Source organism: Sinocyclocheilus grahami, unplaced genomic scaffold (assembly GCF_001515645.1).
Source record: "Sinocyclocheilus grahami isolate Dianchi unplaced genomic scaffold, SAMN03320097.WGS_v1.1 scaffold1099.1, whole genome shotgun sequence".
Lineage (NCBI taxonomy): Eukaryota > Metazoa > Chordata > Actinopteri > Cypriniformes > Cyprinidae > Sinocyclocheilus > Sinocyclocheilus grahami.
In genome coordinates this window covers 308057-325833 of record NW_015506278.1, presented here as the reverse complement: position 1 = coordinate 325833, position 17777 = coordinate 308057, and the positions used below count along the sequence as shown (strand labels likewise).

At 36.6% G+C, this 17777-nt stretch overlaps 3 protein-coding genes across 4 annotated transcripts in view; all 3 read right to left on the bottom strand.

Annotated features, from left to right (window-relative positions):
- Nucleotides 1–2819: 2819 nt before the first annotated feature.
- LOC107566775 (kelch-like protein 41a) lies at nucleotides 2820–8215 on the bottom strand. The gene is made up of 6 exons (XM_016252311.1): nucleotides 7021–8215; nucleotides 5662–5819; nucleotides 5481–5588; nucleotides 4782–4967; nucleotides 3568–3714; nucleotides 2820–3007 (listed from the first exon to the last, which is right to left on the bottom strand). Exons 1-6 carry the CDS (start codon nucleotides 8107–8109, stop codon nucleotides 2896–2898), a joined length of 1800 nt encoding a protein of 599 aa, XP_016107797.1. The 5' UTR covers nucleotides 8110–8215; the 3' UTR covers nucleotides 2820–2895.
- Nucleotides 8216–9016: 801 nt separating this feature from the next.
- Nucleotides 9017–14666, bottom strand: bbs5 (Bardet-Biedl syndrome 5). 2 transcript variants are annotated; one of them, XM_016252295.1, is made up of 12 exons: nucleotides 14460–14666; nucleotides 13791–13873; nucleotides 13640–13705; nucleotides 12106–12155; nucleotides 11897–12024; nucleotides 11162–11297; nucleotides 10961–11056; nucleotides 10804–10866; nucleotides 10039–10173; nucleotides 9817–9900; nucleotides 9515–9538; nucleotides 9017–9428 (listed from the first exon to the last, which is right to left on the bottom strand). In XM_016252295.1, exons 1-12 carry the CDS (start codon nucleotides 14519–14521, stop codon nucleotides 9327–9329), a joined length of 1029 nt encoding a protein of 342 aa, XP_016107781.1. In that variant the 5' UTR covers nucleotides 14522–14666; the 3' UTR covers nucleotides 9017–9326. The 2 variants fall into 2 exon arrangements, with proteins under 2 accessions (XP_016107781.1, XP_016107782.1); XM_016252296.1 differs by lacking the exons at nucleotides 13640–13705; nucleotides 13791–13873; nucleotides 14460–14666 and adding exons at nucleotides 13160–13225; nucleotides 13311–13419.
- An 846-nt stretch (nucleotides 14667–15512) lies between these two features.
- LOC107566758 (collagen alpha-1(XXVIII) chain-like) overlaps nucleotides 15513–17777 on the bottom strand; it is a 30776-nt gene continuing 28511 nt past the window's right edge. Inside the window, exon 28 of the mRNA XM_016252287.1 lies at nucleotides 15513–16192. Within this exon, the coding sequence (XP_016107773.1) occupies nucleotides 16185–16192 (8 nt within the window). The 3' untranslated portion in view covers nucleotides 15513–16184. The remainder of the gene's footprint in view (nucleotides 16193–17777) is intronic.

Genomic DNA, 17777 nt, shown 5'->3' with positions numbered 1-17777 from the left:
TCAGTCTTTGCCAGGTTGAGCTGTAGGTGATATTCTTTCATCCATTACCTTGTCAAACTAAAATAAAGACAAACATATATTTAATATTATTATTATTATTTTATTTATTTTTTTAAATGGTACACAAGTTCATTTCCATGCTTAACCATTATCTTGTCGGTATTTTACCTGTCAGTATGATTTGTGCTATGTACCATTGTAGCGAATCAGCTCATGGGGAAATATGAATAATTAACCATAACTAGTTATAATTAACTATTCATATTTTAGATCCACTGTAGATATTTAGCTGACCACTCAGGGTCAACTGTCTTGTCAATTCTAAGACGTTAATTTCCTGGTTAAGGGAAATAACTTTCTTACTGTACAATTCTATAAGCTTGTAACGTAAATCTGCATGATTATTGACTCCGGTTATGAGTAAACAATGAACACGTCAAGTGTGATACAAGTAAGGTTTTATTAACTACATAAACACTTAAACTAGTCTAACATACTACATAAACACATTAAGCCGGTCTAACATACACATACACACACACACACACACACACATACAGTTGGTATAGGAAAGGGTTAAAGTTTAACTCAGCATAGAAAGAGGCATAAAGAATGGATTTTATGGAACACTTTGCATGTATATTCAACAGATCAAAACCTTCAGGGATACGTCAGATTCTGAGTTCAAACACACCTTTGTAAAAAGGTGTAACTGATACTTAATGTATCAATTAATAAGACTAAGTTTGATACTTAGCGAGTCTCGGCGGTCTGAAAGAGATTCCTGATGCAAATCTTAAAGCTTCCCGTAGATCTTTGCTGAATTCGGGTCGACGGGTCGATGCAGTTTGAGTCAGTGTCACTTGATGAATGGAAAGGACTAGGCCGAAGAAAGGCCTGGCACAAGCTTTGGTGCTTTGGTAAGCGTTTCTCACATCTTCTTAGCTGATGACCGAACCACCGACTGAGGCGGGTCCCTGGAGCCGGGCCTTTAAGGTCGGAGAAGATCTCCGCCTTTCAAGATGGGCTTGTCCAATGAGCAAAATGGAATTTCCGAGAGGGAGGTGGCAATTGCTTGAGGGTTTACGACCCTTTGTTCTCTAAGCATGGTAATTTGCAAATGGACTTAAATCGAAATTAACGATTCTCAGGGCCCTAATATATATTGCCTATGTACCACCATATAATATACACGCTTGGTTCGATCATAAGAAGGCAAATTCATAGATACTAAACAAGGTAAGATTACATATAGTGAAAAGGGAGGATCAAGAATGGGTCCCCTCACAAGCATACTAAAATAGTCTAAGAATATCAAAGACAAAATACACAATGACAATAATATACTCAATGGCCTGAAGAAATATGTGTGTTCATTCAAATAATGGTTTTTCTATGAATTAACTAGAACACAGTCCATTTCTACTCTGCTTTTCCTTGGGACAAGCAGGGATTTTCCCTGCTTTACATACTTTTGGCCAATAAACCCAGTGATATCAGCGTTGGTTGCCATGCAACAAAGAGGCCTGTTCGACTTCCTGGGGGGTTACGCATTCCGGGGGGAAGGGTCCATGGGTCCTCATATGGCTTGTTAACTGAGGTTACAGAGTATTTGTCATATAAAAAGAGAATATATAGTGTGTTGGATTGGTCCAGACGCTACACCATTAAGTATATTAGAGTCGATTTGATGTACAGTGATCCAGTGTAATATTTCATTGACTAAATACATTCACAGACATAATGGTGGATACAGTATTGCTGCTTCAGTAGGCAAATTACAACTGTGATATCTTTGTTATCAGATTTTGAACTTGTCCTGGATCGCCATCTTCATCCGGTACCGTACAGCGAGCCCAGTCAGCTGCAGATCAGTGAGAAACGGAAACGTTCACTGGCAGTCCAGATCAGAAGACAGAGAGAGGACGGCACTGCTGCCCGGAGCTCGCCGGTATGCATCGTGTGACCTGCACTCGCTCTATTGCACACGAGATCACACAAAAAACAGACATAATATGATTCTCTAAATCTGTCTAGCATTGCCTTGGATTTCCTGGACTCCAAATCGTTCTGCAAAAATTCCTGGCACATGAAAGGAGAGGCCATGATGAAAAAAAAGACATCTGGAAATTTTAGGATATCATGTATTACAGGTCAGTAGAAAGATAACGCATAATTCCCACGACAAAAGCGTGGTTTTGCTAATAATGCGTATTCCTACAGATTCCTCACTTTGAATGGAACTCAATGGAGCTTTCCACAGAAGATGCATGGAAAGAATATCTGAGGAGGAAAATATTCTCAGAGTTACCCTGAGACATTATCTTGAAACAATAGACATCAGATTGTCTAAGCTGCAAGATTAGTACGGCAATCTTATTTTAATTGCTCATTTTGTAATAAGTGATATTACTTACGTGACTTTTTTCGTTCACAAGGAAGAAATGCATAGCTGTTTGCCTTTAAATATGTATTTATTATGCATTTTATATAAAAGAAAAGAGGCGTGTATGGATAACGAAAAAAAGTCAATTTAATTTTGGCATCCATTATAAAAATGTTTTCCTCAACTGCACCACATTTCACAACAGAACTTAACATGAAATATAAATCTGTGGTCATTTTTAGTCAACATGAGACATCATTCGCTATACATTTTACTTCGTTAAAGAAGAGGGATGGATCATTTGTAAAGAAATTTGTTTTAGAGGTGGAGAAAGTTCATTTTGATTCAAACTTTCAAAGACGGGGAATGTGCATTATAGTAAATGTAGTCAGTTCAGTTTTTCATGTTACTTTAATGTTTTTTTTTGTTGTTGTTGTTGGTTTTGCTGCTTTAAAATATAGTTACACTTTGTTATTGGACACAAACTATAAAAAGTGATGATAATGTTTTTAAAGTTTAGGCATCTTTGCTGTATTTAATCTCATAGAAACGCAGGAGGCGCCGGCAGCATATCGCATCTCTCGTATCATTCCAGTCCACTGTTTCTTGTCCTCCTCAAACCTGTTAAAAAAGAGTGGATTTTAGATGTTGTCTCAATTGCAATGATACATTACATGTTAAAAGTTTAGATGCAGTTTAGAAAAACTAAACTAAAAGTTTAGATTTTTTTTGTTGTTTTTTCAAAACTTTTACCTGCATATACATCACTGTTCAAATGTTTGGGGTCAATACGTTTGTTTTTGAAAGAAGTCCCCAAGGCTGCATTTATTTGATAAAAAATACAGTAAAACAGTAGTATTGTGAAATATTATTACCATTTAAAATAACAGTTTTTTAATTTTAATATATAATTTATTCCTGTGATGCAAAGCTGAATTTTCAGCATCATTACTCCAGTCTTCAGTGCCACATGATCCTTCAGAAATCATTCTAATATGCTGATTTGATTGATTTATTTTTTTTTGGGGGGGGAACTGTTATACAGGATTCTTTGATGAATAGAAAGTTCAAAAGAACAGCATTTATTTAAAAAAGAAATATCTGTTAAATATTTCATCCCAAAATAATGTATGATGAATATAATTCAGATGGACTTTCGCTGTGTAAAGCACAGCACTTACTGCCAGATGTCAGCGATTTCTGATGGGACACACTGTTTGTCCTCGTTCTCCTGCACTGCGAAGCCGCCCACAGCATACAGGACACCAGCAGCACTGACCAAATTCACAGAACTTCTCTCCTGCACAAACTCAGGGAACGCCTCCCATCTATTGGGGGGAACAAAAACAGGGTTTAAACTGATTCTGTAGAGGATAACAGGATAACTACCACAATATCCCAGTTCAGTAAACAGGAGATATTTTAAATAATATTTTTGCCCGTGTTTGTCATTTATGTCTCAAATGAAAAGCTGGTAAGTTATTATAAATATTATAATAATCTCTAATCCATTTGGTTCGAACAAAACATGTTTTGTTGAGAATATTGTTTTAATTGGTGATCATTTTATAGGTGTTCCATGTGTCCTCAATATCATTTTATGCTTACAAGAGCCAGTTTGTGGCATCATCCTCCAGGAAGTGACTTAATTTTGGAGGGAAAACAAGAACAACAGCTCAAATCAGTAAGTTTTATCAATAGATTTGCTGAATTCTGTGATGTTCAGTGGTGTTAAATGTATTATCTACACTCTAAAAAATGCTGGGTTGTTTCAACCCAACTTTGGGTCAAATATGGACTAACCCAACCGTTGGGTTAATTTTTACATTAAATTTTTAACCCAAAAGTTGGGTTAGTCCATATTTGACCCAAAGTTGGGTTGAAACAACCCAGCATTTTTTAGAGTGTATGATAATGTCTATATTTTAAATCTGGTATAATACCAAATTTGCAAGGTAACTGTCAATTAGTGGTGAAACAAAGCTTTGAAATCAGAGCGAAAATCAAAAAATGATTCACTGTTTCAAAAGTGCACCATGGTTACATGCAATGACACCTCAGCCCGAACATGCATAAAAACCAGGTAAAACCATATTGACCCTGGTTCATTGTTTTATAGAGATTGACCCATAGCGGTGTTTTTTTTTACAGTGGGTGAACCTGAAATTTTGAAACAATGTTGAAGCTTGGCTAATCACGCGCTCCGCATCACTGGTTTGAAACAAATGATTCACAAATGTTTCGAAGCTTCATGAAGCAGTGTTTTGTATGTCTCCTTCACTGATCACTGGCTAACTTTAGCTTTAATTTAGAGTATCTTTGCACTTTTTTTTTTTTTTAATACTTGTGGTTTCAGGATTAAGTATCAGTTAAAAACTAGTGATGTATTACATACTTGTTTGTCCCAAAGTCAAAGGCTTCACTAGAGGATAAAAGGCCATCTTCATTGACCCCTCCAACCACAATGATCTTTCCTTTGTGGACTACAGCTCCAAACATGGACCTGGGTGTCTTCATGGCTGCCAGCTCTTTCCATTCGGACTTCTTGTGGTTGTATGCAAACATCTTGTTGATGGTTTTACTGTTCCAGAGATTAAAACAAGCAATGAAGCCTAATATCAGGCTTTTATTTTGTATTTAAGCTTATGTTAAAGGGTTAGTTCACTCAAAAATGAAAATTAGGCTGCGTTTTACAGGTGTATATGACTTTCTTCTTTCAGACGAATCCAGTCGGAATTATATACAAAATTGTCTTAGATCTTTCAAGCTGTTTAATGCCACTCGGCGGGTGTTGCATGCATCAGTCCAAAATAAGTTAAATAAAAATCGCCCATCCATAAAAAAAGTGTCTCACACGGCTCCGGGGGGTGAACAAAGGCCTTCTGTAGCGAATCGATGTGAAATTTTTATTTAACTTCTTTTGGACTGATGCAGTGCAACACCCGCCGAGTGGCATTAAACAGCTTGAAAGATCGAAGACAATTTTGTATATAATTCCGACTGGATTCGTCTGAAAGAAGAAAGTCATATGTCATAAACGCAGCCTAATTTTCATTTTTGGGTGAACTAACCCTTCAACTAAAATCTGACTTACTTCTCATCCGTCTTTCCTCCTATGCAGTAAACTAGTCCATTTTGTGAGATCACACTGTGGCCGTGAATTCTTAAGGGCAGTTTTTTGGTCTCCTGCCACTTCATCTTACTGCCAAGAGCAACAAAAAGTAATTAGATGGACTTCTTTGGCTCACATTGCAGAAAATGTAGAAGAAACTTACTCGACATCATAACACAGTACTGAGTCCAGAGACTCATTGCTCTGCAGGTCTTTACCAGCAACTGCAAACAAGAGGTTTTCAAACTCCCCCATGGCAAACAGACATCTAGGCGATGGCATCGGTGGCAGGGCTATCCAGTTTGGAGAATGAGTGTCCAGCTGAAGAATATGCATGATTTAAAATGAATTACAAATGTATATAACTTTCATTTTATTTTCCCTGCCTTTGTACTAGGCCTGTTAATGATTTGGGACTTTTCTGCACCTAAAACCACTTCCTAGAAATATAAAGTCATACAATTAAATGAATAGAGCACCCAAAATTAAAAAATCTAGTCATCATTTCTTCACCTTCATGTCATTCCAAACCAGTATGCAACACAAAAGTGCAGTTTTTACCCTTAAAAATATTAACCCAGGGTCATTCTTAACCAAAACTAAAACCTTTAAAATGTTTATTACTTAAAATATGAAAAACCTAAACTTATTTTAGTTCAGCTAGTTGCCAGGGAAATATTTTTTATTTAGCTCGATGTACTAAAATAACTAAAACTGAAATAAAAAGTCATAAAAATTACTGTATACATACTGAAAAAAGTCCTAAAAATGACAAAAACACAAAATTACTCAAATTAAAATCAAAAGAATATATAAAAAAACTTAGTTGTCAATCCTGTGCTAAAATTTTTGTCTGCATTTATTGAACAACACTCCTATTTGCATTTTTCAGTGATTAATATGTATTAATCATATGCAGCATGAATATTTAATGAGGCACGTGCTGTTCATTTTGTGATTGGTTGTCTGAAAACGCGATTCGTGTTTAACCAGGAGAGCAGGCTTTCATAACCAAGGGTTAAAAGTACGACAACACATGGTTAAGTGCAATGTGAAAATCTCTAAGAAGTTCAGAGATAAAATATCCGGGGACTGGGGCTGTAAAGCTCCAAAAATGGCCATAAAATTAGTCTTATGTGCTAGTCCTATGCTACCAAAAGAAAACGGAACAACCTGAAGGCGAGAAAATGAGAGAATTTCCATTTTGAATAAATTACGGTCTTTTGACAACGATAATAGCATCTACAACCTCGTATGATGATAATACTGTGTTTAATATACCTGCTATGTCGTCTGCCGCTTTAACGTAAATGCACAAGCGTTTGTAAAAGGCGGGTAAATTCTAATTGCCTTACTGAAGGCAAAAACCCGTACTGAAAGTGATTCCATCGAAATCGTTTCTCTGTGTTGTTATACTTATTCTATGAGAATAGGTGTACCACACCACAGCTATAAAAATGTAGTTGTAGTTATAATCCTTGGTGTAAACAGTCTTTTGTTATATATGTGTGACTAGCCTAACCTGGTAGAAATAGCACTGCAGTGGTGATTCCTTGTCTTCATCAACAAACAGTCCTCCCAAAACATAGAGCAGGTTCTTCTTCGACGTAATGCTAACATGATTTCGAGGTATCTGCTCTGCTATGGCTGCTACGAAGCATTCGTTTTCATCAGCATCATAGGCCACAGCCGCCGTGTCGTTTATCATCAGGATGAGATCCCTGTTGAACATCCCCAGCCGTTTGCTGTTATTGAGATAACCAGGCAAGACTTCCCCCCCCTCTTCTTCGCCTTTCTCGCCCTCCTTATTTTGTGGAAGTTTTCCAGCAAACGCCTCTTTGATGACCTTCAGCTTCTTGGCGAGCTCAGGGTCGGCCTTGATGATGTCGTCCTTTTCCACCTTCTCCTTGAAGTATTTCTCCGGTAGTAATCGGAAACGGATGTGTTCGAAAGCATCTCCCAAAGCTTTCGTCCGGTTCTCCTTGTCCTTCCGGACCCATTTCATCAGGAGCTCGAACACGACCTCTTCTTTTTCCACGTTCAGAGCATCGCACCCGATCACAGCGAACAACTCGGGAGCGTTGAACTCAAGAAAGTCCTCATCCTTGGATAAAGTCTCAAAACGCTCCGCTATGAAGTCCCTAGCAGCCATAGCAAGTCTAGGGCAGTTCAAACCCAGTCCCATTCTGAATATGGCCAAGCAGTTACCCAACGAAAGCTTGTTTTGTAGATAGTTGACGCAAACGGTGAACACGGATGGGATTTGGAATCTGTTGGCGACTGCGAAGACATCTTGCACGTTCTCATCTGTGATTTCGATGTCTGCCGAATAGAGATAGTTCACAATCATGTCCATAATGGTGGGATCCACGTTCTCCAGCACTACTTCCTTGGTGGAGTCTTTCTTTTCAACTCCATCTTCAGTAAAGTACAGCTCTCGGAAATACGGGCTGCATGCAGCCATGATGAGTCTGTGGCAGGGCAGACTCCGATCTCCAACCTTCAGAATACAATCCACAAACTTGTTCTCCTTCAGAAGTTCCTTCAAACCGTCCTGGAGCAGGGTGCTCTGAAAGAGCCTCAGGTCCTCCTTGATACTCATGGGTTCCATCTCAAATTTTGCAGGTCTCGAAGAGGATGCTGTACTTCCTCTTGTCTTGCCGTCTCAGTTGAAAGAGGCTGAAATAACACAGAGCTTCAACACAAACCCCTTGCAATTTAAGTCCACCCCTCTAAATATAGACCCCTCATACAGTCAGAAAGAATTCAGGCTGACCAAACGGGAGCCCAGTGTCGCATTAAGCAGCTGTCAGACTGAAAAAGACAACTGTGAACCTTGGACACACTCAGAGGTCAGGGGTGTTTTGTAAATGAATGTGTTTGGTGCTGTATGACTAAAGGATGGAAGGAGTGACGTGTCAGTAGGAATTCAACAGGTGTCTAAGAGTTTTAAATAAGTGTGTCATTACCTCCGTTTTGCACATGGTGTCATTTGTACGACTAGTAAGTTTATAGGTCTGTGATTCATTCGTGTTGTGGTTTCTATTTTTTTTTTTTAAACATTCAGCCAAAAATGAAAATGGTGTTATTATTCATGCACTTTCGTGATATAATTTTTTGGTAATTGTAAATAGCAAATAATGAGTGTACATTTTTCTAAATTTGCATTTTGGTTCCACAGAAAGCATAACAGCACACAAGTTTGGAACAACATGAGGGTGAGTAAATAATTATTTTTGTCAAGTATTGCTTTAAATGCTCTTTTTACTTTATAACCTTCTGTTGCCTAAAAGGTCAGCACACAACAGCTGCTGTCGGACAGGAGCAGTTAATCAGCTCTTCTGGTCATTTGTGAAGTAGTTGAGCTCCTCTGGCACATTTTTAAACAGACCTGTCAAACCTGAGCCAACAAACTGCATGTGTTGATTTGATCAACCCACTACTAAGAAAACTGCTTAAACAGGTGTCAAAAAACATGATTAAACAACAATTTCCATCATCATTTTCACGCATACATTTATTGCAACACAACAGCAAAATTAGCATGTAAAGTTCTCTACATAAAACCAATATACAAATATTATTTTGTATTTAACATATATGAATGTTTCTATTTCTGTGTCCATTCATATTACACAAAAGTTCAAATTAACTTGTAATTTTTCCAGCATTTTTCTCCTAACTTACACTTGGTTCACATTTGATTTGTAAACATATGTCATAATAAAATATCAAAGAAGACTCTGAAAATAAATAAAATTGACATTTTGCTAATGAAAAATTCTTTATATTGGATGTAATCAATGCAATGCCAAAATACATAATTTTTTAACCCATGACTTCCCAGAGTCCCTGTAGTGTGAATCCATCTTTTAATTTCTCTATAGCCAGACCCAGCTCTTCAGAGAACACCGGCTCACGATCATGTTGCTTAAAAAGAAGAAAAGATGTAATTGAAATGGAAAGTTCCTTTGATAGATAAGACAGACAGACAGACAGACCGACATAGAATTTACCTTATTTCCATCTGCAAAATAAGCCTTGAGGTGAAAAAGAGAAGGAATAGCACATCAGTGATTGTATGTGCAATAAAATCTACTGTAAGTATTAAATAAGAGAACATTCCTGCTGTCAGAATCATCAGAGCTCTGTGTAAACATTTTTGATACCAGGCAACAAAAGTCTGTGTTGATGGGACATTGTGAGTTGTGGCTTAGGCGATCAGCTATTTTCAGCATGTGAGACACACACACACACACAGCACTGTGTTGAAAGCAGTGTCATTATCTCTGAGAGTAGCATATGAGGTAAAACTCACGGTAAAAGCGTCTGTGTGCTCATCTGGCTCAATCTCCACGTCATCAGGCAGCTGCTCTACTGTCAGCTCCTCCAGAGGCTGAGGCTGAGACAGAAAGCTTGTGTTATTTACCAACTTTTTTGCTTTTAATTTACTGAAAAGTGGAGCCATTCTAGCCATGTTTAATACTGATGAACAAAACTATTCTGCTTTTCACTATAGATCAAAAATCTTCAATACTACCTTTTCTTCCATCTCATATTCCACACCAAAAATGGGGTTTGCCGAGTACACTTTGTGTAAGGAGTTGATTTCCTTCACTGCATCTTGTAACTTGTCCATTGGGTCGATCTTGAATCCCAGCACATATCCTCCTGTCTAAGAGAGAGAAAACAGCACAAAATCTCACTACATTCACACCACAGAATTTATTCCACATCGACAACCGTTGTTGATCTGTAATAATGTTCAAGGCTGCATTTATTTGATTACAAATACAGTAATATTGTGAGATATTATTACTATTTAAAATAACTGTTTTCTATTTGAATATATTTTAAAATGTAATTTCCTGTGATGCAAAGCTGAATACTCCAGTCTTCAGTGTCACGTGATCCTTCAGAAATCATTCTAATATGCTGATATGCATCTCAAGAAACATTTCTTCTTATCAATGTTGAAAATTGTTTTTGTGGAAAGCGTGATACATTTTTTTTTAAAGATTCTTTGATAAGCAGAAAGATTACAAGAACAACATTTACTGAAAAATGTAAATATTTTGCAACATAAATATCTTTGCTGTCAATTTAATGTGTCCTTGCTAAATCATTTCTTTAAAAAAAATGTTGCCTGGTAGTGTACAAATTACTATCCCTTTATTCATCGCATCAAAAATGATAATAATTTTAAGAAAATGTGTGCTTTTAATGAAATGTTAGGGTCATTATAGGTCACATTATATGACATACATGTTTTTTTCTGGTGATCTTAATGTTGGTCCTAACTTACCTGTTGAGAGCTCTCAATCACAAGAGCAAGTCCAAATTTAGAGTCCCTAATCCTTATTGAGCGCTTCAAACAAAATAATAAGAAAAAGAAAGCACAGTTTTACTAATTACAACTCATTACTGATGGCTGAGTCTTTTGAAGCATAAGAAACACTCACAATTTGTAGATAGGGAATGCTGACGTTGAAGCTCTCGTTCATGTTGGCATGCCACACTATCCTCACGTTAGTAATGAAAAATGTTCCAAGATTACCCTGAAACACAAGCCCACGCTTTCTTGTTTAAGGGCACAGCAACAGACATTTCTCAGTTCAATTCCTATTAAACAATCAATAACACTGTCAAGCCACTGAAAATACCTGATCACTAGACAGGTTCCAGACTCCATTAATTTTGTCATAAACCTGCTCCTGTGGCAGAAGCCTCAGCTGTTTATTCTGAATAAGAGCTCCTCTTAGCTTCAGATCTCGATACATTTTGGAAGTTTCATAAGCTCTGAAAGAAAGAAACACAAATAATTAGTTAACTGTACTAATACTTTACATGCCTTAAGTAAAGGCATGGCTTAATATTTCTTATTTGTGTCAGCTGAATGAATAAAATTAAATAAATAAATATTTGATTGACATTCCAATAATTTCAGCATAATATTTTGTTCTATTTTGTAAAGTTTATCGTATGCAACATTTCTTATAGGCTTTCCTATAATAATATTTCCTCTTGAGTAATTAATGTTATTAAAAGGTCCAATTCAACCAATCAAAAACTCTTCTATCTGATGCTTTCTGTTTTGTCAGATGATGTGATATTTCTTTATGTCCCTCCCTCTGTAAATCTAATAATTACTTTTTTTTTTTAAGCATTAAACATTTCTTCAAAGTGCTGCTAAAAATACTTTTAACAGTAAACATTTTTAAAAATTGTTCACAGAATATTGTATATATTGAGCTACAGATCTAAATACTAGATTTAAATAATAGTTTGTAAATTTAATCAATATGCCAACTCAGATTCTGAAAAAAAAGAAAAAAAAATAGATGATTTGAACTGTCACTAAAGTGGTCTAATCGTGTCATTATGTATAGCATAAGTACCTGTGAACAGCAATGACCGATGTAAACAGTCTTGGACTTCCTGGGACCACATTGGTGAATATGAACTCAAATCTAGTGTTATTAGATTTGGTTAATATGTAAAGAGCTTCAGTCTGACCTCTCAGTTTCTGGAAAAAAGAGGGAATTTGACATCATCCATATGAGCCAGCTAAAAGAATGTGAGGAAAACATGCATCAAGATGACTCACTGAATTTGCTGTCCTCGTGGTGATATTAATAATGCAGTTGTATCCCACAGCTGTTAATAAATAAAAATAGAAGACAAATAAAAAGGTAAATATAAAGATGAGTCAGAGAATGATTCCTCAGTGACCATCAACTGATGTCAAGCAGCTCTCTGATGCGTGAATGATTACATCACAAATGAAGAATTTGTTTTAATATTTTAAAGGGGTCATATGATGCGATTTAAATTTTTGGAGTGTTACAAGCTCTTGGTGCATAAAGAAGATCTGTAAAGTTGCAAAGACTAAAGTCTCAAATCCAAAGAGATATTCTTTATAAAAGTTAAGAGTTAACCACTCCTACCTAAAACGGCTCGTTCGAACACGCCCCCACATATCTACATCACTGTGTTGGAAGATTTGCATGACGCCACCCAAATGTTCACGCAAAGAAAGAAGGCGTAACTTTTATTCTCGCTGTAGTTTTGTTGTTGGCGCTGCCGCCATGTCGTGAAGACGCTGTGTGTTTCGTTATGAAAGCGAAACTACTTTGTTTGGTCTTCCTAAAGAGGACGATATCCGCTTCGTCATGCCTGGAGCTGATCCGTGCTGGTCGATGAGGAAATACAACAACTTAGCGCTGTGGATCACCGGATCGGCTTTCACTGTGGACGAAGCGGAGTCCAGCCGGGGTCGTCACATGTGGTTGCCGCAGGCATCACATTATGGTAAGGGGCGTAACATTTCCGTCACACGCTTGAGGAATTCGGCCAATCACAACGCACTGGATAGCTGGCCAATCAGAGCACACCTCGCTTTTCAGACCGATGAGCTTTGTAAAAATCGACGAGTTTCAGAAAGGCAGGGCATAGAGGAGAAACAATAATGTACAGTATGTGGAAAATAATGTGTTTTTTTAACCTTTAAACCACATAAACACATTTCATTACACCAAATACACAAAATAGTGTTCTTTTTAGCAGCATCATATGATCCCTTTAAAAACAAGAAAATAATCAAAATTATGTTTTCTGAGTGCGCTTCATCTGTCCAGTGCAATAAAAGATGTAACGCTCACACAAGTTGACTCTCGGTAGTGCCAGCGAATGCCAGATTATCCTCAAATTGGTCACCAGGAGTCTTCCTGTATAAAGACAAAACAAGATGTCCCAATTATTACAACTTATTATACATAAAGGTAACAAGGCTGAAATAATACATTTAATCACCTCTGTCACCATTATTTCCCTTTGTGTCCTCGATTGAATCCAGACAGTCGATGAGCGCTTCACCTGGTCTGGTTTTCATCTGCCTTAAATCAAACATAAACTCACTGGCTTCGGTCTGAGAGGAGAATAAAATACTAAATGGCTCATTAAAAATATATATAAAAACAGGCCCACATAAAAAAGGTAATAATATGTCATTACACCAAATACACAAAATAGTGTTCTTTTTAGCAGCATCATATGATCCCTTTAAAAACAAGAAAATAATCAAAATTATGTTTTCTGAGTGCGCTTCATCTGTCCAGTGCAATAAAAGATGTAACGCTCACACAAGTTGACTCTCGGTAGTGCCAGCGAATGCCAGATTATCCTCAAATTGGTCACCAGGAGTCTTCCTGTATAAAGACAAAACAAGATGTCCCAATTATTACAACTTATTATACATAAAGGTAACAAGGCTGAAATAATACATTTAATCACCTCTGTCACCATTATTTCCCTTTGTGTCCTCGATTGAATCCAGACAGTCGATGAGCGCTTCACCTGGTCTGGTTTTCATCTGCCTTAAATCAAACATAAACTCACTGGCTTCGGTCTGAGAGGAGAATAAAATACTAAATGGCTCATTAAAAATATATATAAAAACAGGCCCACATAAAAAAGGTAATAATATGCCTTAAATGCATTATGTTTATTTGATATGCATTTAATGATATTTTATAATTAGATATACTGTATGTAATATTCAGTGTTGTTTTAATATTACTTAGATACAATGATAGATTTTATTCAGATTTTAAATGAGCTTTTATGTTTATATTTTCAGTTTTAATTTAAATTGGAGTTGTAGTTTTTGTTTATCTAATATTCATATGCTTCATCTTTATTTGAATGAACACACGTTTTTAATAGTTTTGTTATAATTTAGTTAACAATAATATTCCGGGTATTAGTTTATAAACCTTAACCTTACTGATCCGAGAGAACGTTAAAACCTCTCAAGATCATTGTATCTCTTTCATTCATTGACTGTGATTACAACATCTGTCGACGTGTAGCACAAAATATCCTCCAAGCTCACAATTAATGTATGATTTAATAAATGAACGCCGTTAGCTTCTGAGCTAGCAGATTAGCCTGCGGACTTACTGCTGAGTGATGTCAAATCTCACGTCTCTGTCCTCCCAGAGTGCGTCCAACACCGACGCCATCACCAGTCCTTACTGGCAGCGCTTCACAAGCGAATTAAACCAAAGTAAATATGTTTTTCCTTCGATAATATTGACTGAAACTCGGTCGCTCTGTAAGAGGATTTAGCTCAGGGCGTCTTTGCGTCACCACGGTAACATCAGTGAGTACGGCGGGCCGGAAGGGACAAACCGCGATTATCTAAAAGTAGATTTATCATGCTTGCTATAATACCTGTACATTTGTAGGCTATATGGTCATATTATAACAATAGCTCTCATGAGTAATATGTGAAGAGTTCCAATGCAAAACCCTCTAAAAGCCATCTTGGTCAAAAATGAGATAATGATACTGATTGAATGCTCGCTACACATAGCATATGTTCATCAAGTACTTTCACTTCAAATGCGCTAAATCCCAGCCTCAACCCATTCAGAAGTACCAGTACTTGCATAGAAACCTTTTCATATAGCCAGAAAGAAATGCTAATTTTAAAGAAAAACGTCAGACGTACTTAGAGGCTTCTTCATGTGTTTAAATCAGCAGTCTATGTGGGATCTATCTATCTATCTATCTATCTATCTATCTATCTATCTATCTATCTATCTGTCTGTCTGTCTGTCTATCTATCGTTCTATCATTCTATCGTTCTATCTTTCTATTGTTCTGTCTATCATCCTGTCTATCTGTCGTTCTATCTTTCTATTGTTCTGTCTATCATCCTGTCCATCTGTCGTTCTATCTTTCTATTGTTCTGTCTATCATCCTGTCCATCTGTCGTTCTGTTGTTCGATCATCTATCTATCTATCTATCTATCTATCTATCTATCTATCTATCTCTTATGTTTTCTCATTCAGTAACAAGCACAACGTTAGACATCATTATTAACCAAACATTTTATTCAAGAATTCCACAAAAGAACACATTCAAAACTTTCATTTGTATAAAACAGTCAAAAAAATTGTTTACAATACAATAACAACTTATTTCAGACAACGGTTAGAAAAGGTTCATTAAAAAAGGCAAATATTGTTTTGAATAAAAAATTCAGGAATGCAAATCCATTTTGTCTGAATATTATTATAAAGCTACTGTGACACATGAAAAAGAATATATACAAAATATTTTTGAAAATCATAATTGCATTTAAATTATTGGGACTTAGTGACTTAACTATTTGATTTGTTTGTTTATTTGTTTTATTCCCTACAAAATGATAATACCCCCATAAAACCCCTAAGAAATCATTTATGACGTTTCAGTCTACTAAATTTGCCTGTGGCTTTACTCAAGTCACAAATTGTATATACATTTTAAATAAAACAAAACATATATACAATCAATTCCCAGTGGATAATATTTCTGCATGTCACAACTGTCAGAGCAGTGCACAGATTCTCAGTGGATACCGAGAAATATAAGAAATGTGAGTTGTGCATTTGAATAACATAATAACACCTGTGTTTCACTTTAGCAGGTACTTGTTTATGAAAGTCTTTTGACTTATTTGGGGCATAATAAACATTTTCTCCAGATCCTGAGCTTAAAGTTAGGGAACATTTTTATGATATTATAATAAGAACTGTTGAATGCTGTAGGCATCTGTCATTGGGTACACCATCACCAGCATAAAGTTCATTTATTGGGGTTCATTGTAGAATGACCGATGTAGATCTTCATCCCGTTTAGCCTGCTATAAAATCAAAGGCAGAAAAAGTCAGTAAAAGATGCCAGAAAGATGCAAAGCCTGTCACATTTTGAAGGAAAGTTCAGTATGTGTGATATAATGTTCTTAAGAATGTCTGAAAAAAATATCTACCAAGAAAAGTAGTTCAGCTTTTATTTATTCATTTGAATTAATTTATATATATGCATACATACAGTGGCGTGTTTTTGCCCCCATCCTGTTTTTTTTTTTTTTTTTGCATATTTGTCACTTAAAAGATTCAGATCATCAAACAAATTTTAATATTACACAAAGATATTGCAAGTAAATACAAAATGCAGTTTTTAAATGATGATTTCATTTATTAAGGAAAAAATCTGTCCAAACCTTCCTGGCCCTATGTGAAAAATTCATTGCCCCTCCTGTTAAATCATGAAAGAACTGCAATTAACCACATTATTTTAGAAAGCTGAGTTAAATTTCACTAGCCACACCCAGGCCTGATTACTGCCAGACCTGTTGAATCGAGAAATCACTTAAATAGAACCTGTCTGACAAAGTGAAGCATGCTTAAAGAGCAACACACCATGCCACGATCTAAAGAAATTCAAGAACAGATGAGAATCAAAACAGTTGACATGTATCAGTCTGGAAAGGATTATAAAGCCATTTCTAAGACTTTGGGACTCCAGCGAACCATGGTCAGAGCCATTATCCACAAATTGAGAAAACTTGGAACAATGGTGAACCTTCCCAGGAGTGGCCGACCAACCAAAATTACTCCAAGAGCGCAACGGCGACTCATCCAGGAGATCATAGAAGAACCCAGAACAACATCTAAAGAACTGCAGGCCTCACTCTTCAGGACCTGGACGACTTGCCGTAATTGATGGAAACATGAATTCTGCACTCTATCAGAAAATCCTGAAGGAGAATGTCCGGCCGTCAGTTTGTGACCTCAAGCTCAAGCGCTCTTGGGTTTTGGAGTGGCCAAGTCAAGGACCTTAAACGGTCCACTCATGCTCGAAAACCCTCCAATGTGGCTGAATTAAAACAATTCTACAAAGAAGAGTGGGCCAAAATTCCTCCACAGTGATATGAAAGACTCATTGCCAGTTATCGCAAACACTTGATTGCAGTTGTTGCTGCAAAGGGTGGCACAACCAGTTATTAGATTTAGGGGGCAATTACTTTTTCACGTAGTGCCAGGCAGGTTTGGGCAGCTTTTTTCCCTTAATAAATGAAATCACTATTTCAAAACTGCATTTTGTATTAACTCAGGTTATCTTTGTGTAATATCAAAATTAGTTTGATGATCTGAATCATTCAAGTGTGACAAATGTGCAAAAAATTAAAAACAGGAAGGGGGCAAAAACATTTTCCGCTCTAAAGCCAGACTGAAAAGGATTCAGAATATTGTTAGAATTTACTGTAGGTAGAGGGAAATTTGGTTGAATACAACCTTTTCCAAAACTTTGTGCAGAAATAGCAGTTTTGAAATAGGCCTATAATTATTTAATTCAGTGGGATCAATATTTGTTTTTTTGAGTAAAGACTGGACCACAGCATGTTTAAGACAGAAAGGGACAGTGCCTGTCTGTACAGAACCATT

Coding starts and splice junctions, on each gene's coding strand:
- LOC107566775 (XM_016252311.1), bottom strand. CDS start 8,109: ATGGAACCCATGAGTATCAAGGAGGACCTGAGGCTCTTTCAGAGCACC. Junction 5,589..5,661: donor GTACTGTGTTATGATGTCGA/GTAAGTTTCTTC, acceptor TGCTCTTGGCAG/TAAGATGAAGTGGCAGGAGA. Junction 3,715..4,781: donor TTTGACTTTGGGACAAACAA/GTATGTAATACA, acceptor TCCCCCCAATAG/ATGGGAGGCGTTCCCTGAGT.
- bbs5 (XM_016252295.1), bottom strand. CDS start 14,521: ATGGCGTCGGTGTTGGACGCACTCTGGGAGGACAGAGACGTGAGATTT. Junction 13,874..14,459: donor AGATTTGACATCACTCAGCA/GTAAGTCCGCAG, acceptor GTTTGATTTAAG/GCAGATGAAAACCAGACCAG. Junction 9,429..9,514: donor ATTTTGCAGATGGAAATAAG/GTAAATTCTATG, acceptor CTTCTTTTTAAG/CAACATGATCGTGAGCCGGT.